This window comes from Andrographis paniculata, unplaced genomic scaffold (assembly GCF_009805555.1).
Source record: "Andrographis paniculata isolate CXL003 unplaced genomic scaffold, ASM980555v1 Contig61END, whole genome shotgun sequence".
Taxonomy (NCBI): Eukaryota; Viridiplantae; Streptophyta; class Magnoliopsida; order Lamiales; family Acanthaceae; genus Andrographis; species Andrographis paniculata.
The window spans coordinates 212,243-239,505 of record NW_026137597.1 but is presented as its reverse complement, the minus strand read 5'-3'; the positions used below and the strand labels follow the sequence as shown (position 1 = coordinate 239,505).

The following is a 27,263-nucleotide window of genomic DNA, read 5'->3' as shown; positions in this document are numbered from 1 at the left end:
TAATAGAATAATAGCATAACTCATTATTATTAACTAATTAAACATATTTACCTTAAATACCATCAATTCTGACAATGGAGGAAATACTAAATTTTTTTAAGATAATATTTATCTTTTATCTTTAATATTATATCACTAAAAAATTTATTTTACAATTAAAATATCAAATCATTATCTATTTATTTTATCGTATTCAAATTCAAATTTTTACTATTCAAATTTTAACTCAAAATTCAAATTTCCAAACGATCACACCATTTTTTAACCGGGAATGATTATTTAAAATATTATTAAAAAAATATAATATAAATATATTAATACAATATATATTTACTTATTTATAAAAAATTAACAATTTAAAATAGAATATTATTTTTTATATTATTAATATAATTGGTATATATATTACTCTATCCATCTTAAATAAAATGTCCATTATTTTTATTTTTATTCGTCTCACGTAATTTTTTTTTTGGTGAAAGTATAATTGCTTTAATCATATTTTAAATTTAATAATTTATAAGTTTTTTTTTAAATTCTAATTAAAATATTTTGTTATTTTAATTTTAATACGTGAACCCACGGTAGGTATTCAAAATTAAATGACTAAATTAAATTAAATATCATGTATTTTGAGAAAAAAAAATTCTAATAAAATAAATATATGGTATTTAATTATGCACATATGTTAATTTTGGTACAATAAATATAAATTATTAATGCAAAAATCTGCTTAAATGGAAGATACCGTACAAATATTACGTGCATAAATAGAGCCATAATAAATTTGGTAGCAAAATAAATTAATATTGTCAATAAAGGAAGTATGTAAATTAATATCTTCCGAAAAAGGCAATGATGTAAAGATTTTGGTGAGAAAGGAAGGCATGCAATCAAATCCTTTAAGAATGGAAAACGACATCGGATGGAAAATGAAAAATTATAAGATTTTCATATTGGCTAATCAGGACGCGCCACGTGGCACTTTTTCGAAAAGGAAGCCAATGCCACCCTCCCCTATAAATAGGAGCCATGACCAATTTATTTGAGACACCGAAGTTACGTCGAGGATTCAAGCAAAATGGTAAGTCTCTAGACTCTCTCTGTATTATTCTTCATGTTCTTCGTGTCCTTCGAAGCGTCCTTCGTCGAAAGTCACTGATTTGGACAGATGATCAAATATTAGTTGACGAATCGATGAAGTTAACGTTCTTCGTCGTATGCCCATGCCGGAGGAAGGATTAAAGCTCCAAAAGCCGTTGAATAATCCATCAAAGCCAAGGAAAAGCATCCAAAGTTCATCCCAAAGCTTCGAGGTGTTCATCGCGTTCTTCACCAAAGCATGGACTCAGCCTTCTTGATCCAAAAGTCAAAGGGACATGCCACCAAAAGCGTTATGGAGCACTAAATCCACCTCTTCAAGGATCAAAGCTCCAAAAGCCGTTGAAGAATCCATCAAAGCCAATGAAGAACATCCAAAGTTCATCCCAAAGTTTCGAGGTATTCATCGCGTTCTTCACCAAAGCATCAACTCGGCCCTCTTTGATCCAAAAGTCAAAGGGATATGCCACCAAAAGCGTTATGGAGCACCAATCTACTTTCTTAAAGATCAAAGCTGCGTATCGTCCAAAGAAGACATCAAATCCAAAGCCGACGATCAAATCGCCCATATGGAGACCGAAGCTCTCCAAAAGGCGGAAAAGCCAAACCGAAAATCAAAGCTGCGGATTGTCCAAAGAAGACATAAAATCCAAAGCCGACGATCAAATCGCCCACACGGAGACCGAAACTCTCCAAAAGACGGAAAAGCCAAACCAAAGATCAAAGTCGCGGATCGTTCAAAGAAGACATCAAATCCAAAGTCAACGATCAAATCGCGCACACGGAGACCGAAGCTCTCCAAAAAGTAGAAAAGCCAAACCAAAGATCAAAGCTACAGATCGTCCAAAGAAGACATCAAATCCAAAACCGACGATCAAATCGCCCACACGGAGACCGAAGCTCCAAAAGGCGGAAAAGGCAAAGCGAAGATCAAAGCTGTGGATCGTCCAAAGAAGATATTAAATCCAAAGCCGACGATCAAATCGCCCACACGGAAACCGAAGCTCTCCAAAAGACGGAAAAGGCAAACCAAAGATCAAAGTTGCAGATCGTCCAAAGAAGACATCAAATCCAAAGTCGTTGATCAAATCGCCCACACGGAGACTGAAGCTCTCCAAAAGGCGGAAAAGACAAACTAAAGATCAAAGCTGCGGATCGTCCAAAGAAGATATCAAATCCAAAGTCGACAATCAAATCGTCCACATGGAGACCGAAGCTCTCCAAAAGACAGAAAAGACATACTAAAGATCAAAGTTGCGGATCGTCCATAGAAAACATCAAATCCAAAGTCGACAATCAAATCGCCCACACGGAGACCGAAACTCTCCAAAAGGCGGAAAAGTCAAACCAAAGATCTAAATCGCGGATCGTCCAAAGAAGACATCAAATCCAAAGCCAACGATTAAATCGTCCACACGGAGACCGAAGCTCTGCAAAGCCAAACCAAATATCAAAGCATTGGAACGTCCAAAGAAGACATCAAATCCAAAGTCGACGATCAAATCGCCCGCACGGAGCCAAACCCCTCCAAAGTCCGGAAAAATCAAACCGAAGACCAAATCTCTTCGGATTAAAGAAGCCATTGAAAACCAAGTTGGAAAACAAATCGACCTGGAAAGAGAATCAAATGACCCATTTAGATAATAGACCCGCCTAAATCCAAATTATATATAATTTTTACAAATTTTGTGTTTATTAAAATAACACAATTTTTTGTCCACACCCACCTTTTACAATTAATTTTTTTTTTTCAGTTTTAATTGATTATGACATTTGATTAGTCATATATAATGCAATATTTAGATTAATTTGAAATTATATATAAGAATCTTCCAAACAATAATATTATATATATATGCAAATAATATATATGAAGATAGCTAACATTTATTTTACAAAAATATGTTATAGATATAATTATACTCAAATAAAAAAATAATTATAACTTTTTTTTTTTTGGTTGTTGAAAGAAAACAAAGTAAGATTTAAAAACAGATAAATAAATAAAAGCATAAAATTTTGAAAGATAAACAGATTCAATACACGGTGACAAATTAAAATTCAATAAATAACAACAGTTTAAAAAATATTCTTATAAAAAAAACTGCAAAGAATAATGTCAAAAAAATATGCAAAGATTGTTCTTTTCTTGTTTGAGAATTAGACAGATGTATGGTACTTGGACTTTGATGTTTGCTTCTTATTACCGTTATCATGACATATTCTTATTATTATTATCATGAAATATGAAAATATCATTTGTGATAATTTTTCAAATATAAAATCAAAATTTAAAGTTGATTATTTGTCAAACTAAAATTGAAAGATAAAGCAATTGAAAAAAAAAAAAAAAAAAAGATCTTATTTACATTCCACCAAATCTTAAGCTAATATAAATTTCAATACTACCCCATAATATTAAAAAAAAATTACATGCATATAAAAATATCAATAATAAAAAAATATATTTATAATAAAAAAATTAAATTTTAGATTGAACATGTAAAATTGCTCATAATTTTTTCAAAATTCAATGTAAAATCTCCTTATACTTCAAGAATTGTATGACACCTTCTTATACTTTCAATTGTATGAAATTCCAAAGCTATGAAACCTCCCTTGTGTGATGAAAAGATATTTTTCTATCTATATTTTTTGTATGGCGGAGGATTTCATGTAATATTTTTGAAAGTATAATGAGACGTTATGCAACTTTTAAAGTAACGTGAGGTTTATACTGGGTTTCGAAACCACATAGAGTTTCATGCAATATTTTTTTTTTTAAGTACAAGGGGACACCAAACAATTTTAAAAATAAAAGGAGAAATCTATACTGAGTTTCAAAACTACAAAAATATTATGGACAATTTTTCCAATTGAATATATAAAATAATATAGTATTAATATTATTTTATCTACTTCTAATAGATCGTCGTCATATATACTATAATTTGTAACATAGAAAATATATATATTTTTAACTATGATAAATATTATAAATAAAAATAAGTCCAAAAAAAAAAAATCAATAAAACAGTGGATGTGCTTTACTTGTACAATTTTTCACCTGATTTTATTATTCTAATTTTGTTAAAAAATATCAAATCAAAACACTCATTTTTTTACTTATTGTATTACACTAAAAAATAATTTTACATTCAAAATATCATATTAATAATTAAATGAATTATGCATTTCAATATATTCTTATTACCATTTGAAATGCTGGTTCAAAAATAGAAATATTTTTTTTTAATATTAGAATTTATTATAATTTTCGTATGAATTTTTCAAGAAAAATTTAAAATCAAAAGACTCGAATTTCAGACATGATATACAAAATTGAAAAATATATTAAAATATAATACTCAAAATCAAATCAATTAAAAAAATTATAATAAAGTATATAATATTTAAAAATACATACACAATAAAAATAAAAATAAAAATTGGATTTGTATATATTGAAATTTACTATAGCTTTTTGTATAAATTCGTCGAATATTCATTAAAACACTCAAAATTTGAGATAATCTACCAAATTAGAAAATATAACTAAATATAAAAGTGAAAAATGAATTAGAATATAATGTTAAAAAATAAATCAATTAGAAAAAAACACATATTGTAGTCCATAAAAAAAAAAAAAAAAAAAACCTAGATCACCAGCTGGCTCAACAAAAATCTTGCAATCAAAGGCCCAAAATGAAGATCTTTTCACATTTTCGGACCGGCCCAACCTTATAAAAGCCCATAAGAGGAGGCTCAAGTGTGACATCGATCTGGAAGGTGATGTGAGGAACTGTTTTGTAGGAGGAATATAAAATGCTTGTGAAGAAGGTTCAAAGAGAAGAAGAAATGTCCAATGTAAAATAGATAAAAGCAAGCAATCCGTGGCCCAGCAGCTTCTTGGCCTGTTAGTCCAACCTGCCCAATCATATAAAAGCCCAAGAAAGTGGTTCTAAAGATGTACGTTAGATGTGAAAGTTGTTTGGTGGAGAGAAAATTGATATTTTAGAGAAATTCAAATGGATAGAAGATTTATCCAAATAAGAAAATTATAAACAAACAAGATTCAGAGTAGACAAGATTATTCTACACACATTCATCTTCTTCTTGAATAAATTTTCTGCAACTTTTTGTATTTCTTCAATAACATCGCATTTTTTCCGTAGCTTTTTAATTAATTCTATCTTATTTTGCTTCAATTTCAATATTTTATTCACATTCCCTTTACTAATTTCAGCCTTCTTACTATTTTTTTTATTTGAAAATCCCGAGATATCACATATACTTTCTTGAGGAAGTCGGAAAACTTTACGATCAAATCGATTCTGAGAGGCTTTTTCGGTTAAGCCATCGGACTTGATTTTTTTTACGACAATAAAATTGGCACGCTTAGTGGGACACCAACGCCTCGCAATTTTGCATACAACTCTGGAAGAGGAAACTGATGCCGACGCAGACTATGGATATGTCTCTAAACAAAGAAACCGTCTGTGATTCGTCTTCTCGCCTTGCGCCGGAAGCTGCTCCACATGACGAGGCTTCTGCGGCGGCTGGAAGGCTAGAACAAATTATCAGCCTTCCAGCCAGTGCGTACTCCAGGAGCAAATTCATGGGACATATAGTCATCCTTTCATAAATCTACTCTGAAACTTTCCAAGTACATTATTAACGTTCTAAAGCCTACCATCCAGACTAAATTTGCGGTTTTTTGGGAGGAAGAAGCTTGAAAAAACAAGACCCTGATTTTCAGCTCCAACCAACCGGAGGTCTGGCCTCCGGCAAGTCTTACGACCAGCTCTACAGTAGATCTGACCTCCCAGATGGTTAAATATGGTCAAGTCACCCCCTTTAGCAGAGGCACTGGGTATGTAGGACTTCTGCTCAATGTTCAGAAGCCTGAAAAGTCCAGAACATCGACTGGGCAAGCCTCTTTCAGGCCGTCTCCAACTGATGGACCCGTGATGATTTTTGGGTCAGTCCCATCAGCCCCGCATTGGTAAGCTAATCTCTTATCTACTGGAACCACTTTAAGCACCACAGCCCCATTCTGGGCCTCCAAGGAAACCTGATAGCCGGACAAGGGACTTCTAACGCCTAGGGAGCATGGTCAACGGCAGTTCCATCACCCTCCTTCATCCCAACACCCCCTGGAACGACATGGGGGCCAGAGGAAGTTGTCCCCGCGTCATCCCAATACTCTGATGGGCAAGGGGCTACTGGAGAAGGTGAGTTCCTTGTTGGTTCCGGGGTACAACATAATTATGAATATCTTGCCCAGATAGTAATGCGAATCCCCGTGAATGCATCATTGCAATAGGCCTAGTCTTCAGAGAAGCTACAGAAGGCCCCCGAGCTCGTTTCCCACAATGAAGACCTACTCATTAGTCCTTCCTGCAGCCTTCAGTGCGCAATCCGTAGCCTGTTCAGGTAGCTCCCGAATAGTCTTGAGGCAGGCAAAAGTGGTGCCGCCGCCTCATCCAATTATAAATCCCCAAGTGATCGAGGATGCGATTAGGAGAATTTATGATGATCTCATTTGTTGACCAGAAATACCTTACTACCAAAGGCCTTTCCCGAGATACATCGCCTTGGATCATCCGTTACCCCGTAACGGTCGAATCCCCGAGTTCACGCTATTTTTGGGGAAGGATTCTCGTTCGATAAATCGAGCATGCTAGCAGATTCATGGCTCAATGTGAAGGAGAGTTTGGGAGTAACACTGGTACAAACTCTAGTTTTTTTTTGTTATCCTTAACTAGTCTAGCATTTTTTGTAATCTTTCACTGGTCCAGCATTTTCATGGTATACTTCGCTAACTCTAAATTACATCCATACGTGGACAGACATGAAGAGGGTATTCCACGAGCGTTTTTATAGCCCCCTTCCAAAGGTGACCATGTCGGACTTGACAAATTTGCGTCAGCATGGTGAAGAATCCGTGGAGCAGTTTCTAGAATGGTTTAGAAGGTTTTAAAGAAGGTTCCAAGTCCGTATACCGGAGAACCAAGTGGTGACCATAGCAATGAACAACATAATGCACCAGCTGAGCAAAAAAATTGGCCCTTTAGGAATCCCATAACTTCAGAAAACTAACTTCCAAAGCTGTGAAAGTTGAACAACTTGTGAAAGAAGCTCAAACGGCCCGAAATCAAAAGTTCCGAAGTTGAAACCACCACGTTTACACCCAGGAAGGTACTACCGAAACTGAGGAGGAGCAGGAAGAGACCTTCTTGGCTGAGATTTCCTAGGGGAAGGCACACACCTGCCCAGTTCTTAAGCCGCGTTGACGGAAGGAGGTGAACCCAAAAGTGTCCTATTCCTTCGATATCACAAAAATAGGGCAAATTTTGAAGACTTACTGAAGGATAATTAGTTCCGCCTCAAGTAAGGGAACAACATGCCCGTCGAAAGAGAGGTTGAATAGAAAAGCATATTGTAAATGGCATAGAGTGTATGGTTATCAGACCGGGAATTGCATTGCCTTCAGGAGTGCGTCCAGAAGGCCATAAAAGAAGGCTGCCTCAGGCTGGCCGAGAAGCTCGAAATGAAGGTGGATACAGAGCCGTTTCTGTATCAATAAATATTGTCGGAGTGCATCTAGCCAGGTCTATGAAGCCGACTTCCGGGGCTGGAGTAGACGAAAGGGGAATAGACCCTCAAAACCCAGTGTTTAAAAGACTCGGAAGGTCGATTAAGCCCCCGAGAAAGAGCTCAGTGTGGGATAGACTTTCTGAGAGATGTGGATTGTCTGTCAAATAATTACCTATTTCTTAATCAATTTTAGAATAACAAAAACAAGGTCGATCCACAGAGACTGCGATTGTTTTTCTTTAGTTGATTATTTATTTAAAATAAGGGGAAGGTTCAATCAAGAATTTAAAATAGCCATCCCAAGAAAATTCAACTAAACCAATTAAAGTCAATCAATTAAAGAAGGAAATAAAACCGAGTTTATCAAGAAGTCCAACTCTCTAGTCCAAGGGTTAGATGAAAAATTAGATAATGGATTTGATCATTGAATTAAGTAATCTAATCAATCTATTGATAAATTGGTTATAGGTATTCGATACGATCGAACACCCAATTTTCGATATGATCGAACACCCAATGTTTTCTAACTTTGTTGGTGGAAAATGTATGACCAATGGACCACTCTCTAATTGAAAGAACTAAACTAGGTATGACCATAGTAGAAATTCTTCAATTGAAAATAGCATAAGAAAAACCCAATTTGAATATTTAATGAATTACGAAAGATTTTCTATTCGATCATGCAATTCCTAGACTAAGTGCGTTAACCTATTTACTACATTATTAAATAAATACACAATTATGGATAAAATTATTCAATTAGCACACAATCAATAGACAAACTTAAAACTTGGCCACAACAATAAATCGCATCTAATGATTGTAAATACGGTACACAAAAATCGCACAAATACCAATTAATTTAAATATTCAATTAAAGCCAAAACTATCTCACAAATCCATAATCCAAGAATTCAATCCAACCTTAGACTAGAAAAAAATTTAGCTACTAAACATGACTAGAAATAAAAAAACAAATAAATTCTACTTGAAAGAAGACGAAGAAGAGTTGCGCAGCCATCTCGATCGCTCCAACCGTCACGCGTGTTCTTGCTTTTTCGCCAAGATAATTTTTTTATTTTTTTCTCCTTTTCTTGATGATGAATTTCCATGCAGCCCCTCTCATAGTAGGGTTTGAATATTTTTTAAACTTTTGCTTTCTTGATGCGAAATTCTAGTTTTGTTCTTCAAGTCAGGCATAGGTATGTTTAAATCAAAGGGAGACTCTGAATTTTTTTGCAAATATCTTCAATTTCCTCCATTCCTAATACAAAATCAAATTCGACCAAAAATCAGTAGGTAATATGAAAAATTATAGTCAATATGCAGATTTAACGTACAAAAACTAGGATGAACAATGAGTTCATCACTTCCCCCCACTAATACGGTTGCCGAGGTGAGCTTCGAGAAGGGTGGAAAGGTCTGACGAGTAACTTTGGTGTATCAAGTAGTAATTACACCACACCAGACCCACATTCTTAGGAAGGCTCCGGACGATGGAGGCTGGGCCAGGAACCAGAAGGAGGAGGTGCCGTGACCTCCTACCAAGACTAAAAATAAATGAGAATGAAACGACAATAAGGGCAATCCGCCTTCACCAGGAAGGTTAGGATGGGGGCAATAGGCACACAAGCAGGAAATAGAGCCCGCTGGAAGGCCAACAATTGATCGGAAAGACCTGGGTCACGAGCTTCAAGCCTAGAAGGAATGGAGACCGAAAGATATTTTAGTGCAGGTTGAATATCCTAACAACCCCCACTTAACTGTAACACTCGGAAAGGACCAGATTTCAAAGGATGAACCGATGATTGGAGCACTTGATTGCGACCAAATATCAGAGGCTAGCTTGACATCATTGCTTCTAATCAAGACCTTGAACGAGCCTTACATTACCAAGGTGATTTCAAGGTTAATATGATAGGAATTTTACCCCGAGAATTTGAAGCCCCGCAGGTCCAACCTAATTATCCCCAAGGTTATGTGATGTTGGAAGGAATTGGTCTGGTACGCTGGATGGAGTAAGATGTCGATATTTTGAAAAAGGGGCCCGAAACTAGTAATTTTTCAGAAATTGGCGGATGAAAATACACATCATTTGAAGCCCTTATTCCTCACAGTACATCTCGATGGGCGGACAGTCAGCAAGGTTATAGTCGACATAGGAGCTTCCGTCAATGTAATGACCCTATCTACTATGAGGACAATCGGAAAAAGTAGGAATGACCTCATCCTAACAACAATGTGAACGACCGACTTCACTAGAAATGCACACACATCAGTAGGTATATTGGTAGCCAAAGTGACAGTCGAAACAAGGATGAATCAAATGACTTTTTTGTCATCGAAGGAAAGCCAACCTACTTGGCCACTTTCGGGAGGGACTGGATCCACACCACACACTGCATCCTCTCAATGTTGCATCAAAAAGTTATGTTTTGGGACGAGCACCAAGTTGAGATAGCAGAGGCCGAGATTGACCCAGCTATGGAAGTTCATTCCGAAAAGGCTGTTTACTATTCAACTAATGTCTATCCATTATCCATGATGTTGGAAGATGCTAGAGCATGGAAAGAATTTAACTTATCCATGAAGGGATTTTAGATCAAAACCGAGGTCAATGCACAGCCCAGTAACTCAGGTATTTATCATGACCGAAAATCTAATTTTGTAGGACTTAGAAGCAAAGTAGGCAGATCCGGTTGCCCATTCATAAAGGTCGGCGATCATGCCTCTTATCTTCCCGACGGGCAGGTAGAGGTATTCCCTCAACCGCCTCTGTTGGATTAAGTTCGATGAGCTACTCCACCTTTTGAGGTACAAGACCCGTTAGAGGAAGTCAACCTGAGGGGTGAGGCAGCCCTTCGGATGACGCGTATCATCGCCTTACTGGATGTTGGAAGAAATGAGCAAATAATTGTCTTGATCCGAGAGTTCAAGCACTGCTTTGTATGGGATTACCACGAGATGTCGGGTTTGTCAAGAAGCTTAATGGAGCACCGAATACCCATAAAGCATCGTATCGGCCTCATAAACAGCCCCCTAGGCGCTTCAATATGGAATTGTTGTCGAAGGTGAAGAAGAAGGTTGAAAAACTTCTTAAGGCTAATTTTAACTGAACATGCAGATATTCGTAATGAGTTTCCAATATTGTACCAGTGGTGAAGAAGAATAGGAAGATCCAGATCTGTATTGACTTCCGAAACCTCAATTTGGAATCACTGAAGGGCGAATATATGATGCCGATTTCCGACATACTCGTGGATTCTACGGCTGGATATGAGATTCTCTCGTTTATGGACAAGAATTTTGGCTATAATAAGATATTTGTCCAAGGAGGATGCCCATAAAACAACCTTCCGCTGTCCCAGAGTGATCAATATCTTTGAATAGATAGTTATGCTCATCGTCCTCAAGAATTCCGGAGTGACCTACCAAAGGGAGATGAACAATATTTCATAACCTAATCGGCGCTTGCATAGATGTATACATAGATGACGTGGTGGTGAAGTTCTGAGCATTCCACTGCCACCTTTTGGACCTCCAAAAGGACTTCGTAAGGATGAGACGACATGATCTTAAAATGAATCCGATGAAGTGTGATTTCATAGTACAAGTTGGGAATTTCTTGGGGTTTTTGGTCCACCAAAAGGGTATCAAAGTCATAGAACACCAAGTACATCATTTAAATATTTTGTGTGTGCATCAATAGATTGACTATAAATGAGTATATCATCAAAATACACAACAACAAATTTGTTAATGAAATTCCTAAAACATATGGTTCATCAACCTCATAAAAGTGTTTGGGGCATTTATGAGTCCAAATGGCATAACAAACCATTCATATAAACCAAACATGGTTTTGAAGATTATTTTTCATTCATCACTTTAATTCATATGAATTTGGTGATACCCGCTTTTCAATTCAATTTTTGAAGAGATCGTTGAGCCACTCAAATTATCTAACATATCATCTAATCAAGGAATTGGGTGATGATACTTTACCGTAATTGCATTGATAGCCCGCAGTCAACGTACATCTTCCAACCTCCATATTTATTTGGCACCAAAATTACGGGCACTGCACAAGGAATGAGACTCTCGCGAACACATCCTTTACTAAACAACTCATCAACTTGTTTTTTGATTTTTTTTACCTCATCCGGATTGGCTCTATATGCTATTTGGTTTGGAAGAGAAGATCCTGTAATAAAGTCAATTTGATGATCAATCCCTCAAATTAGAGGCAACCCACAAGGTACTTCTTTGGGAAACACATCTTCATAATCTTGTAGCAAGCTAACCATGCTAGAGGGAAGAATATTAATATCTTGATGAGATAAATATGAAGACTTAGTGAATACAAACAAACAATTTACTCAATTTTTCAGTTGGTTGATCTACTTCCGACTAAAAAATAAGCTAGTCATCACACTCTTGTGTATAGAAGATCTTTAGGCATCTCCCTTACTCACTCCATTCGTGTTTTTGGGATTTGAGTGTTTGGATTTTGAAGAAGAGGGATTAGAAGAGTTTTGAAAAGAAAACTGCTCAACAATTTTATGTGGGTCAAGGATGTTTGAAATGCACTTACTTGCCTCATCATCTTTGCTTACTAGGACTTTCTTGCCATTCTTTTGAGCTCTCTTCTCGCTTTGTTCCACCGTATATTGTTTGCATAAATATTTTTTATCCTCGTTGATATCCCTCGGACTCAATGGCTTCAAAGTAATAGGTTTTCCAAGATGGGAGAAAGTGTACCTATTATAGTATCCCATCATGAAGTACCTTCTCATCAAATTTCCAAGGTCATCCTAGTAACACATGACAAGCTTGTATTGGGGCTACGTCACACCTCACCTTATCTTTGTAGTCTTGAATCTCAAACTCCAAATCCACTTTTTTGAAAATGTTGATCTCACCAAAGTAATTCAACCATTGTAACTTATATGACTTCGGATGAACAAGGGATTTCAAACCAAACTTCTTCATTGCAAGGTCACTCATAACATTAGTGCAACTACCTCCATCAATGATTAAGCTACATACCTTTTCTCCTACCTAGCATCTCCAAAGGAATAAGTTCTCCCGTTGCTATGTGTCCTCGACACTTTTGGGCAAGGTACTTAGAGCTTGTAAGGTAACCAACGTCAGTCCACTATTGGTTATGGGTTTATTCTATGCCGTATTGATCTCTTCGGTCTCCTCCATGTCTTTTTCAAATTCGGCTACATAATCTCCGGTGGAAGTGATGACCATGGTCTTCTTTTTAGGACATTGATTGGAAAAATACCCTCGTTCTTGACCCTTAAAACAAAATAACTCATGAGTGTGAGTAGTAGATCCATTATTTAGAGAAGATGCCAAACCCTTTGAGTGTGACGATGCAAGAATGACGGATTTTTTCCCCTTACTTGTTGTTGAGGGAGTTTGCGACTTTGACACATTTTTCTCCTGCGGCGTCCTTTGATGTATATGCATTTTATTCCTTTTCTTCAATCTTCACTCCAATTTGATGGCTTGGTGTACTATCTCCTCAAAATCCACATAATGATATGTTTCCAAACTATAACTCTTTGTGATATTCATCCACATTCTTGATTCTTGCTTCAAACCTTCCAACCTCCTTAGTACCTCACAGTGATGATACGGTGGCACGAATTACCTCCGCATGAGTCCTCGCAACTTATTCCACGTGCGCATGAGAGGCTCTCTGTGTCTATGTCGTGAGAGGTTAGTCTGGTGCCACCATGATAAAACATAGTTAGAGAACTCCATGATAACAACACGTAACTTTTGTTGCTCTGAAAGTTGTTGCACGTCAAAAATCAACTCCATCTTACGCTCCTATTCTAGAGACGCCTTGTGGTCACCCATCCTCAAATTACTCTAGGGCTGGCCTCACAAGACGCTTTTCTCCTCACTCATGCACACCCTGGGAGACCTCCCAAGGGGTCACCCTTCCTCAAATTACCCTAGGGCAAGCACGTTTAACTCTAGAATTCTTTAAGTAGGGCTTCCGAAAAGGAATGTGCACATTGTTGACATGAGTAGTCTATTCAATTCATTTAACCTATATTCAATCTCGGATAGCCTGACACCGGCTCATCCACGGGAGTTTCCCTTGTACCGGCACAACTCAGGGGGTATTACAGGAAATATATGTATAGATAAGTTAAAAAATAGACCCTCACAACTCTTGTGTTTCACTCCTCACGTATTGTACCTCTCTGTCTTGTACAAAGCACAAATTAGATCAATGAAATGCTTCCAAAGATGTGACAAAAAAATCAAGAGAGTGAAAGCCACTACGAAGAACTAAATTGAAATTGATAATAAAAGAAATACTTATGATAGGAAATGCAGAAGATATAATAGAACAAGCAAACAAGTGTGTTGTTTTTTTATTAGCACAAGCTTTTTGTATTTTTTTTTAGATGATAAAGAATAAAACTGAAGTGTAGGAACTCGAGCTAATAGCTCTGATACCAAAATGACGTAATTCATGTGGGTTTGTATATTTTTCCAAGGTTAAAGAAGAATAATCTTAATCAATATAAGGAATTCAATAAAAAAAAGGTGAGATAGAGCATAAACTGGAGACCCAACCTAGTTGATTAAGAACCTAAAAAATTTAATCTTGGATCCAAAATCCTAACTATGGAAAAGGAACAAATCGATAGACTTAATTCCTTTGCAAGAATTTAGAAGCCACAGAGTAATGGATAATTCCAAAGACCCGATATGAAAACAATGTACAAGGAATCACTCACTCACACTTTGATAGTAAATACAATGAAAAACATAAGTTTTCCAAGGAAGAGAAATGTATTATCACTGAAGTTGATATGAAAATGGATATAAGAGTCTATATATATGCCAAAGAGGGGGAAACATTCCTATCGAGAACATATTTCAATACACATAATTGAAACATGTTCCCAAAAGCATATTACAAATATCACAATAATGACAACACATTCCCAAAAGAATATATTTCTAAGATTGTTATTAATGGTAATACATTCCCAAAAAGTTATGTAAGCAATGATGTCAATGCTATGGTGTAAACAATGACATCATCATATGTAATGTAATCAATGATGTCAATTCTTATGATGTAAGCAGTGACATCATCATATGTCTTCAATCATTTTGAGCTTGTACAACTGTTAGGCTCGGGCCAATGCGTCTCCATGCTTCATCCTTATTTATATCATTCATCTCGAGCTCTCGGATTAAGCCAGAAAATTAATCTTGAAGTTTATGAGTTCGGCTTCGGGTAATTGGTCCAAGTGGTTCGGAAGGCCTTTGTACGTTCACGTCAGCCGTCTTCCTAACACGTCGGGAATATGGCTTGCATCTTGAAAGGAGAAAAACCTTCGGTGGAAAGATTTTACCGGGGAAATATTAGAAGTATGGTGTATGACTAGATCCAAATCATCATCCGAAGAGAACCATCAGAATCAGAGTCATCGCTTTCACTATTGACAATAGTTGGAGACCTCTCATAATGTTGTTAGCTCTGATGGCTATTAGATGGTTCAATAGAACTTGAAGAAGTTTGTGTAGATAGTTTGTGGCAAGCCACCTTACTTCTAATAAGTTCAATCGAAGGTTGGCTAGATAGATCAGCCATCGTTCCAAGAAGTGAATGATCGGGCGATACCGTCATCCAAAGAAAAAGATGCATGATGAATAACGGGTAAGGTACATGCATCAAGTTGATAGTCGATGAACTGCAAAAGAAACAAATTGTCAGTACACAAAGATAAAATTAGAGTATGAAGTAGATAAGCTACGGTGGTTCCAAGAAAGAAGTATTTGAATTAAATGGAAATATGGAATAAAAAGTAAATTCACTTTTTAATTTTAAGGGGCCTATGTTACCATGAGAAATTAATCAAGCTCAAAATAGATAGACATGACAAAGACAAAATAAACTTGGACGTACCTGGATAAAGGATTGATAAATTCAACAAAGACATCCAAATATCCCAAACAATTGGTGTGTTGGATGATTTTAGGTATTGTAGTTTGACGGATGGAATGATATCTCAAGCTTTTGGTGTGACGTGCATATCGAACAATTTTCAAGAAGCACGGAGACTTTTTAGTTTAACGGGAAGACGGGTATGTCAGACTTTTTAAAGTTAGATAGGTTGGGAGGTTTGTTAGACTTTTAAAGTTTGGTAGGTAGAGTTAGTACGTCCAACTTTTAAAATTGGACAAGTAGAGCGATACATCGGACTTTTCAGATTGACGCTGAAACATGTAATTTGGGCGGCATGTTAGATATGGCTCGGAAGTGATATAAGCATGTAGGATATCCAGGAAAGATGACCATTCTGGATGAACAAAGTGAGTGACGAATTTAAATTTAGTTGTAGATTGACGGTTGAATCTTGATTTCAAATATAATATTAGATTAAATTTTTGATATTTAAGTCTAAGATTTTGATTATTAAAATAATATCTTAAATTTTGCTAGCAAAATATCAAAAAATTGTTACAAGATTGTTTAATTTGGATAATATAGATATTCAAATTAGGATATAATTAGGAGCATTAAAATAAATTATATTCTCTATATTATTCTTCTGCGAATAGTTACATCCCTTCATATTGTTAGTATATTAGAATGGCGTATCAAGGAGTAAGACACAACTTAGTCTGTAAATAAGATATGTTGTAATCATTTAAAAGACAATCCAAAATCTCAATAAAATTTATAGTTGTTATCCTTTTATTCTTTTATTTTATTTTATTTTTCAAATTTTTCGTTGTTCTCCATAAATTATTTACTATTAAACATCTGGATATTATATTTGGTACAAACCTAAAATTGAATTACTCTAAATTTTCTAAAAAAACGTCATTAATTATCATTCGATTAGAAAATTTCAGCACATGGTACAATATCTCTTTTATTTTTTATTTTTTCCATTTTTACTATACAATCATTTATCTTTACCACTAGTACATATTTTTTAAGTTCATAACTATTATTTTACTTCAAAATTATTAAAATTCAAAATGAAAAAAAAAATAAAATATAGAATACAGAGAACTACTTTATTTATTCATTTTATCTAAATATCAATTGAAGTAGAATTGAAATGATTTAACAGAACATATTTTTTATATTAGTCATAGAGAATTATATTGGTAATAAAAAAAATACTCCTTCAGGAAAAGTTAGCTAACTTTTTTATATTTATATAAAGAAATGAAACTAAATTTACGAAATAAAAAGTAATATTTTATGTTGAATTGTTGATTTTTAACGAATAGAGAAACTATATATATATTATTGGGGAAAAAAAATCAATTTTGGTTCAAATATAATCAAAATTTATCAATTTTGGTCCCAATATAGAAAACTCATCAATTTTAGTCAAAATATAAATAATTTCAATCAATTTTGGTCAAATTATAAATAATTTCAATCAATTTTGGTCCAATTATAAACAATTTCAATCAGTTTTGGTTTCACCGTTTAAAAAATAACGGAAATTGCTGACGTAGACATAAAGGAGGTGACGTGACAGTTGACTTGGAGAGTACACGGCCATGTACAATTATACACGGCCATGTATATTTCAGTGAATAATTATACATGGTCATGGTGTTACACAGCCATGTACAATTATACACAGTCATGTTGTTACATGACCATGTATATTTTAGTGTATAATTATACATGACCATGTTGTTACACGGCCGTGTACCTTTCTGTTTCGGTCTAAAATTTTATTTTTTGTTATATTTTTTAATTTTTTTTAATTTAGAATAATTTATATAGTTAAAATGAAAAAAAAAATCAATAATAATCAATATATAATTAAAATGTATCAATTTTAGTTCAAATATAAATATTTATCGAGTATGTTCTATTAGAAGATTTTGTTAAAAATTCTACTATTTAGCAAAAAAATTTCTCTTACAAACATCCAATTACGGTATTGAAATAATAAATTAATTTTTAATACTACTATAATATACAAAATTAAAAAATAGTTGTGTAATTAAATGTTTGTAAGATGAATTTTTTTTTTTTTTTATGAATAATAAAATTTTAGACAAAATCTTTCAAAAAAATATATCTTATAAAATTTTCATATTTGAATTAAAATTGATAAATTTTAATTATATTATAATTATTATTGATTTTGTCCATTTTAACTATATCAACTATTTTAAATTCAAAATAATTTTTTTTAAAAAAAAATATAATAACAAAATAAAATTTTAAACTAAAATAGAAATGTACATGGCCGTGTATAATTGTACATGGCCGTGTAACAACATGACCATGTATAATTATACATTGAAATATACATGACCATGTAACAATATGACCGTTTATGATTATACATGGGCCTTGTACTTTCCAGGTCAACTGCCACGTCACCTCCGTTATGTCCACATCAGTAATTTCCGTTAGTTTTTTAAGGGTGAGACCAAATTGATCGAAATTGTTTATATTGGGACCAAAATTGATAAATTTTAATTATATTGAGACCAAAATTGATTTTTTTCTATATTATTGTGTTAATATATATATATATATTGTATTTTCTTAATTATAGTTATAAAGAATAGTTTCACCAAAAATATTAAATGAACAAACTCTAGATGAGTAAGAGACTACTTAATAAACTAGAAAGAGTTTTAAAAATAATACTCCAATTTAGTTCTTAGGATTACGAAATAATTATTTAATGTATAATTTAAATTTTATTTTAAAAAAATGATTTATTTTTAAGCACTAATTTGATTAAATAAACCTATTTATACTTTTAAAATAAAATAAAGAAACTGCAGTTTCCAACAAAGGTACTGTCTGTTAGAATATGATGCGGAACACCTTCGATTGCGACTTGTTGGAACTACCCTTTACTCTCTCTCTCTCTCTCTAGATGAATGAGGTTTGGATTTATGATGTCCCACAAGGCTGATTTATAACTAACTATATCTATTTATATGCCACAAGGCTTAGGTTTGAGTGTGAACAATACATATTATCAAAAACAGTGTAATCTCGGTTAGTAGTTAAGAGTGAAAGGCTATGTAATGGGAATGAATGGCAGCTTATTATTATTATGTATTTATTTATTGTACACAAACAAACACACAGAAAGCAAACTAGTTCTGTAAGAGTGAGTGAGTGAGTGAGTGAGTGAGAGTTCAATTCGATGGAATGAATAAAACAAATATCACATCCCTGACCTGACCTTGACCTCTGTGTTAAGTAAATGTTAAGAAGTGTTAAATAAGTATCAAGTGTTGAGTGTTCGCAGTGGTGACCTGTCATCGTGGATCATCTTCGTCTTGGTCGATGGTGATATCAATAATGTGGTGTTCTCTTTTACACTGTCTTCGAAGTCATCATCAATATTGTTCATCATCCTTTCCATCAGATGTTTATCTTCCCGAGTTTGGTCTTCCATCTTTTCCAATAGCAAACTGATTTGAGGCATCAAATTTCTCCTCTTCTTGCATTTGCTGCATGTTTCTTCTATATTTGATTTTTCGGCAACAAGCTGTTTCTGGAGATGTTGTATCTCTTCCTCTCTTCCTGCAAGCTGTTGCAGGAGACACTCTATTCTCTTCTCTTTTCCTTCAAGTTGAGTGCATAGACTTTCTTTCTCTACTTTAAGATTCAGCTCAACCTCCATTTCTGCCAGAAGAGAAGCTTCTACTTCTCTACGCATTTCAAGCTTCTGCTTGAGATTTTCTGCAAGTTGTTGGGCCATACATTTCCATTCCTGCAATTCAAACTTGATTTCGTCCGCTTCCTGCCATCTCTCATACAGCTCTTCAGTGGCTCGAACCTTTTCCAAGTGGCCCTGGCATGCTGCTGCTGTTGATTCTTGGAGGTTTTTCTCAAGCCTTTCAACCTCTTGCAACAAAATTATAACCCTTTCCCTTTCATCCTCGAGATCTTTCTCAACGCTGGTAAGAGCATCCTTTGTGCTCTGCATCTCCTCAACTAGCTTGGTAATCTTTTCCTTGTTCTTCAGATCATTGTTGGCCTGCTTGATTTCTGCTTCTGCAAGCTGCGATTTCAGAACCAGTAGAATCAGCTTAGTCTCTTCTTCATACACAAATTCCAGCTGCAGTTTCAAAGAATGACAAGCTTCCAGTTCCCCGTAGAGCTCATTCAACAATGCATCCCTGCTTTTCAATTCCAATCTGCAGGTGTATAATTCATCTGATAATTCCTCCATCCGGGCGTGCCATTCAGCTTCCTTTGTGGAGCATCCCCTGTGCACCTCTTCCAAAGACTTGAGCTTTCTTTGAAGCTTCGAAGAGGAAGAGGAAGAGGAAAAGCAACTTCCACGAATTTGAGCTTCTCGGAGTTGTTTCAAAGAAGCCAACAGCTCTTGGTTTTCTTGCTCCACCTTCTTGAGCTGATACTCCATTTCTTTGTGGAGTATCTCTTTTGTCCTCAATGAACTCCTCAGTGTTGCGATTTCTTCATCTCTCTGACAAGTTAAGTTGTCGAAACTTAGCTTGGCTTCCTCATATTCAACACAGACATCCTCAAACCTTGTCCTGGATTCCATTAATTGAGCTTCCAGTGATCTTTTTTTGGTCTCAGCATGAGCTAGAGCCTGGTCACACATTTCGAGTCGGCCTTGTAGGTCCTGTGAAATTCTTTTCTGAGACTCCAAGTTATCCTGTAAAGAAGAGATGGCATCAAGAAGAGCAGATTTTTCGTGGTCCCACTGGCTGTGCCTGCTTTTGAATTCATCCTGAAGCCTTTTGTGGGCTTCTTCTAAATGATTGAACTGTTCCTTCTTCCATTTCAATTCATCTTCAAACTTGCTTCTTTCCTCCTCCTCGAGTCTGACTCTGGCCAGCAGCAAATCTTCCTTTTCCATCTCAGCTCCAGCTTCATAATCATCAGCCTCTTCTGCACGCACAGACGCATGTGCATACGCTCTCTCCATTTACAACTACTTGTTCGTTCCTTCACAGATATCAGAGAAGACAGACAACACAATCCCTGCCTGCCTGCCTGCTTGGGAATGGAACAAAACCAACAAACAAATATTCCCCCTTTCACTTCAGTTCAGTAATCACTACATACAACAACGAAACTACTTCACTACTACTACTACGTACATACAATCACTCGTATCGTAAGTAAGCACCAAATTAAAACAAAAAGAAGCATCTAGCATAGCAAGAGAGAGAATGCATAAAAAAGCAGCAGCTATGACATCATTAACAACATTACTGCCGAAAAACATAAAATACCTAAACAGCAAAATCTGATCTGGAGGACCACAACGCAGCAGCGGCAGCACTGGCGGACTGGTTCCAGTTCAGTTCAATTCAATTCCCAGTCCCACACGAACAAAACCGAGCGGGCGGGAAACAAAAGGGGTAATATTAACTCGCCTGTTCTGTTAAAAGCAGATTGATAAATAGATGGATAGCATTCGAATAGGACACCCTACCAGAAGAGCACAGCAGCACAGAGTAGCACTCACCGAATACTACTACTTACTTAATTATCCGTTACTCATTCAGAGAATCCAATCCTCCCTCCTCGTTCCTCGGAATTTCAAAGAGAGTGGAGAGAGAGAGAGAGAGAGAGAGAGAGAGAGGGGAAAAAAGAAAACAGCAAAAGCGAGACAAGTCTGTATGATAAAGATAGCCGTTGGTGAGTTTGAATTAATTCGTTTGCTGCTATAACGGCGTGCGGATCTGACGATGATCCTTCTCTTTAATTTTTTTTGCTTCGATACGGACTACTAGCCGTTACGAGTTGGGGAAGGAACTGGTCCGGCCTTATTATTAGGTACTCTTAAATTTAATAAATAGTACTCATTTTTCTTATAAACTTGTGCTTTTCTTTTGTCTTTTAAAATATTTTTATTTTTTTATCTAGTGAAAAATTATACACTCTTCGTCCACAAATTAATTTTTTACTTTTCTATTTGGGACATCCAACAACTATTGTCCTATTTCTATTTTTAAACACAAATTTTACATTTTTATCCTATATTCATTTGTTACTTTTAATTTTTATCATTTAATTAAGGACAAATTTGTCAATTCATAACAAAAAAGACAATCAGCTAAAAAATCGTGCAAATATACTTTAGGACAATAGAAATTGGACGGAGGGAGTATTATTTTTATACCTTTTTACTATAAAAAAAATAAAAATTTATAAAAATATCAATCAAAATTTCATATATTTCATAAAATAAAATATAAAACTATATAAATTTAATATTATATTATTAAAACTAGCTATTTATCCGTACAGTTTTATGACAATACAAAATTTACATAAATAGTATTATTTTATGTACAAATTGAAAGTTGATTTATAAATATAATAAATAAAAAATATAATGAAGAATTTGTTATTGAATTTTTATATCATAACAATTAAAACTATAACTACGAAACAAAGAAATTTACAATCCAAAATTGCTTTTTCACTTGCTTCCAAACCTTTTACATACTATATCAATTATTTAATCAAATGGATAACTACTGATTAAAAAAATATTACATCGAAAATCAACCACTATACATATATAATAAAGTATTAGATTCGATCAAAAATTTATCTGGAACGCACTCAAAAAATAACCGCAGTAGATTTTCATGTTATAAAAATATCAACAATTCAAACATACACAAATATTATATATATATATATATACATATATATATTATTTTCTTCTATAACGGAACTCTATCCAGCGAACTCTAGCTCGATCGATCGAGGCCTAGTAGCATCGAGTGATGTCTAGAAGCGTCAAGCAGGGTCCAATAGCGTTAAACAAGTTCTAGCAGCATTGAGCGAACTCCACATGCTTTTGTGGAATTGGTTCTCCACAATTATATTAAAAAATTATTAAATAAATCATGACAGAAATAAAATTAATCGGTTGAGCAACAATAAGGATAAGAGAGAGACCAATATTTTTTCTACAAAAGAATGGCAGCGCTGCAAAGCAAAGTTGACCATTCATTCCAATAAAACCCTATAATAAGAAAATATGTATTTTGATGATTTAAGTAGTGCTGATACTGATTCTGAATATGCGTTGAATGTTGAATTTGTTGCTGAAAAGCATACTAAAAGTGAATCTTGTGATGATAAACCTCTTGACATTGATCTTGAATCTGAAATTCGTGTTCAATATGCTGATACTGTGCAAATTGATGTTGAATTTGTTTATGACGTTGAAAATGATAACACTGTTTTTCGTTGCGAATCTTTTGAAAAAAAAAAAGCTGTTGCTGATTATAAATATGTGCAGTTTTGTGATATATATATGTAGATAATACTTTGTTATAAATCAAATTGCTTCCATTATGACATTTTAGTTATGCCGATATGACTTCTAATTATGTTTTGTGTGTGAAAACTGCTGGTGAGCAATACTTTGATTTTTTAAATGAAAATATTATCTCTGATTTTGACAATTGTGTTCAAAATGAGGTTGAGGTTGATAAAAATAGTGAAACTGAAATTTTTGTTGGTAATTTTCAAATTGGTGTTGCTGCTGGGCAGCATGTTAAGAACATTGTTGAAAATTCGGTTTTTGAAATTAAAAGCAATGTTGGAACTAATTTGAATGAGAAAAATGAGATTGAAAATTACCTATTTGTTAGAGATGGAGTTAGGAATAGTCCTATTTTGTTCTCTATATTTGGTAATTTGAAAGTTATCTTCTTTATCTTGTTGTATGTTTGATGGCTTATATGTGAATGAACAAATGATTGTTATGGAGACAATTAATTCTTGGTATAAGTGTCAATGTTTAGAAGCTCTAAAAGAATATATGAACTCATTACTTAAGAATAAAAATTTGAATTTAGTTCCTAAACATTATGAGCTTTGATTGTGATTTGTTATCATTGATTGTAAATGATATGTGTACTAGAAAGCTTATTGTTCTTTCATTTTGTACATTGTGTGGTAAAATTTTTTGTTGCAAGACACAATTACAATGTTTAGTAGCTTTTCTAATAGTTGAATTTGAGTATAATCCTGTTGGTGAAGATACAATATTTTGGAAAACTAATGTGTTTGTATCTTATGTGAAAATTGTATGTTTTGATACATTTGATTAGCCGGTGCTACTTGTGTGTAACTTTAGGTTTATTATGTATCATAGTAGGTTTCCATAGTGTTTTTTAAACCTAATTTGATTTCAATTTTCTTTGTGTAGGAGAGTAATTCAACTTATGGCTAAAATGAATTTTTTTAAAAATGAACTAAAATACTTGGAAGCAATGAAAGTTTGGACCGTGATGACACCCGAGAAAATAATCTTCCATGCCCAAAATAAGGTGAAAATTTGTTATATATTTTGGCCAGTGATTATTGAGGCCTGAAACGCACACAACCGGCCCGCCCAAAATTGAAGCCCGGATCCGGCAACCCGCTACCCGACCCGAACCTTTGTGAGACTCGTCGGTTCGTAGGCTGAGTCTTCTAATCTATATATATAATGCTGATCCTTGAACGGTTTCACTCAATTCACTCATTTAGAACAAAATAGAACACATCGTGATTCTCTCTTTGAGCCATAGTTCTCTCGACGCGATTCCAGTGCAATTCCGACGATTACTCATGCATTCTCCGGTGAATCTGTCCGGTGATTTGCAAAGATCTTCTTCCCCTTCGATGTGTGCCTTCCCCCTTGGAGTTTCTACAGTTTGGTTTGTCGATTTATACCTTATTATTGGTTCGCAGTGTAATCTTGTCTGCGATGTTTTTTAGGCTTGATTTCGGCAATGTTTCCTTAGATTAGGGTTCGGATTTGCGTGTTTGTTGCGTTTCCATGGCGTGTAATTTGTGGTCGGGGTCTTGGTTGTGTGTTTGGTGTCGAATTATTTGATAATAGGGTAACCTGAGTCTGCTTGCTTCCGTAATAAATCGAAGTTTTCTTTAAGATTTGTTCGATATTGATTTGATTTCGAGAGAATACTGCTTAGTAGATTTTGGTTTAGTAATAAAACTTTCTTATTTTGTTTTCTTGCTTTCTTTTTTAAAATTCCTATTTTGTTTTCTTGCTTTCTTTTTTAAAATTCCTATATTGTTTTCAATCCTTATTTCACTTAAATTCATCAATTTTATTTTAGTTTATGCATTAAATTCCTGTAATTTTATTTATTTTGATTTATCTTCAAATCATCAATACAGATCTAGGCTGGATACTTTCTTGAGTAAATTGGAAAATCTATCCCAAAGACTCTCTAATCTGTCAAATTCCATCAGCCCGTGAAAATCAATTTTTTTTTTTATTTTTTATTTTTATCAACAACACATATATAAATAAAAGTTAACAATTTAAACAAATAAAATATTATTTCCTCCCATAATAGTATTAAAATTTCATACATACTAACCAAAACACTTAAACTATGACCACGAAATGTACAAACTCATAATTTAAAAAATAACTTTTCAAATTTCAACGTATTTTTAAACCTTTTACATATTATATCAATTATTTAATTAAATGGATAAATAATAATTTTTAATAAAAAATTACATTTAAAAGTCAACAACTATCATATATATATATATATATACTAGTGGCTCATTAGTACTATATATGGATATTTTATAAAATTAATCGTACATATTGTTAGAATAAGTATATATCTTTAAAATAATAGAATATTTATAAAAACATTTATTAAAAAATTATAATTACAAATAAAATATTTTAAAAATTATAGGAATAGTCCAATATTAAAATTTATAAATTTGGCTTTTATCAAAATAATTAATTGAATATTATTTGAATTATTGTTCAATATTTCCGGCATAAAATTTCTCGCCAGGAGGATTGGTAGGTTCCCAGGCTACTCGATGCGAACCCTTGGTGGTATGCGATACACTTAGAAAAGAAATAAATATAAATCGATTCAAGACCAAAAAACGGAAACGAATTGTATTTGATTCAAGATCAAATTATATTATTCAACAATAGAAAAAGAAGAAAAATAAAGGAATGATAAAAGAAAAAATGATAATTTTGTGATGGAAAAATTGTCCGCTCTTCCTCTAAAGCCTCATAAATAATTTTGATAGTTTTTGGATTGAGTTGGGATCATTTGGGAGCCGTGTGTGATTTTTTGTCCGAGTTATTGAATTTTATGCATTGTTGTTGTTTGATGTTCATGGTTTAATTATAGTTTAACCTTGTAATTAAGATTGTCTGGGGTCCCAGTCGGCTTGGGGTTGTATTATATTTTCATTACGCGAGATAAGTCTACGGCTAAGGTAAGGAGTTAAATTATGCATGTTTGAAATAAATAAACCGCTATGATTATGTCTTCGTGATATGTGGTGAACTTGTTCTGATATGATAATAATAATTATTAAATAAAATAGATGTGATATATTGTAACACCCCGGTCGGCTAAACTAGAGTGTCACAGCCATGCCACACCGGAAGACTCATTCATCAACCAACAATGCCTACGTTGTGCCGCTAAGGCTAAAATAACCGTTACAAGCAACTAATTAGAGATTTAAAATTAAAGCTCATTGACTTAACATTTAAATAAATAAATTTCAAGTCAAAATCATAAATCGGAGATTAGTTTAAAAAGCCTTAGTTCTTAAACGTTAATAATGAATTTCAAAAGCATTCTAGAAGATGAAGTAGTTCTAATTCCCCCCGATGGACCATATGACATGTATGCATCATTTAGGTATAATAGAAGCATTATCACCTACAAAAGTTTGTAAAAAGGGGGTCAAAACGATTGTTGAGTAAACGTAATTAATCAAAGATAATTAATACGATATAAGTCATGATTCACGTGTAAATGCCACAAAAACATTTGAAGAATATAATTTGAATAAAATTTCACATATCACATAAGGTTAACTCACACACACAAGTCTTTTAGCGACTCCCCTATATCTCATTTTTATTCTCAAATAATGGTGATGAACACATCACGAAGAAAACTCTGCTAAGCCTTAATTAAGGCCGACTTGACCCGATTTTTCAACCTTATTACTTCGTATGACACGCCACATAATTACACATAGCAAAAATAGGGTCACAACCCTCAAGAAAAGCTCCACAATAGGTACATAAGGGTTCGAAGCCCAAAGTACACGTAACTCAATTTATTTATTAGTTTGCGGGGGGCGCCAAACGGCCCACAACCCTCTATTCTTCAATATAATATACCAAGAGGGGATTGCACGCAATCTATCTCTCCATCAAGGATGACAGTCTAAAGACCTTTTCATCGTGAATGACGGACACCTCTAAATCACCGAAAAAGGGAACCCACCATCTCGATCCCTCGGTCTAGCCCATTCTGGTTCTAGTTCGAGGTTAGTTAGTTATCCTATAATACCGGTATACCCTCACGTGTTTGCAAGGCACGGGTGGAAGGCTATGCCTTATCATCCAAACAATCGACGAGTCGATCGGATTCGACGGGTAGTTTTAATTATCAATTGACCCAATACTCAACATGCTATTAGATAAATTTTTAAAAAAAGGTTCCAACTCAAAATATTTCAACTTCCAACATTTAAC

General features: G+C 34.3%; 1 protein-coding gene across 7 annotated transcripts; it reads right to left on the bottom strand.

Moving 5' to 3' along the window:
* Positions 1-18,784: 18,784 nt before the first annotated feature.
* Positions 18,785-21,391, bottom strand: LOC127260237 (uncharacterized protein At4g38062-like). Of its 7 annotated transcripts, none has more exons than XM_051287931.1 (3): positions 21,174-21,391; positions 20,971-21,027; positions 18,785-20,792 (listed from the first exon to the last, which is right to left on the bottom strand). In XM_051287931.1, the coding sequence occupies exon 3, from the start codon at positions 20,658-20,660 to the stop codon at positions 18,984-18,986; it is 1,677 nt and encodes a 558-aa protein (XP_051143888.1). In that variant the 5' UTR covers positions 20,661-20,792; positions 20,971-21,027; positions 21,174-21,391; the 3' UTR covers positions 18,785-18,983. The 7 variants fall into 7 exon arrangements, with proteins under 7 accessions (XP_051143888.1, XP_051143889.1, XP_051143885.1 ...); XM_051287932.1 differs by having other exon boundaries at positions 18,785-20,728; XM_051287928.1 differs by having other exon boundaries at positions 20,971-21,391.
* Between the last annotated feature and the right edge of the window lie 5,872 nt (positions 21,392-27,263).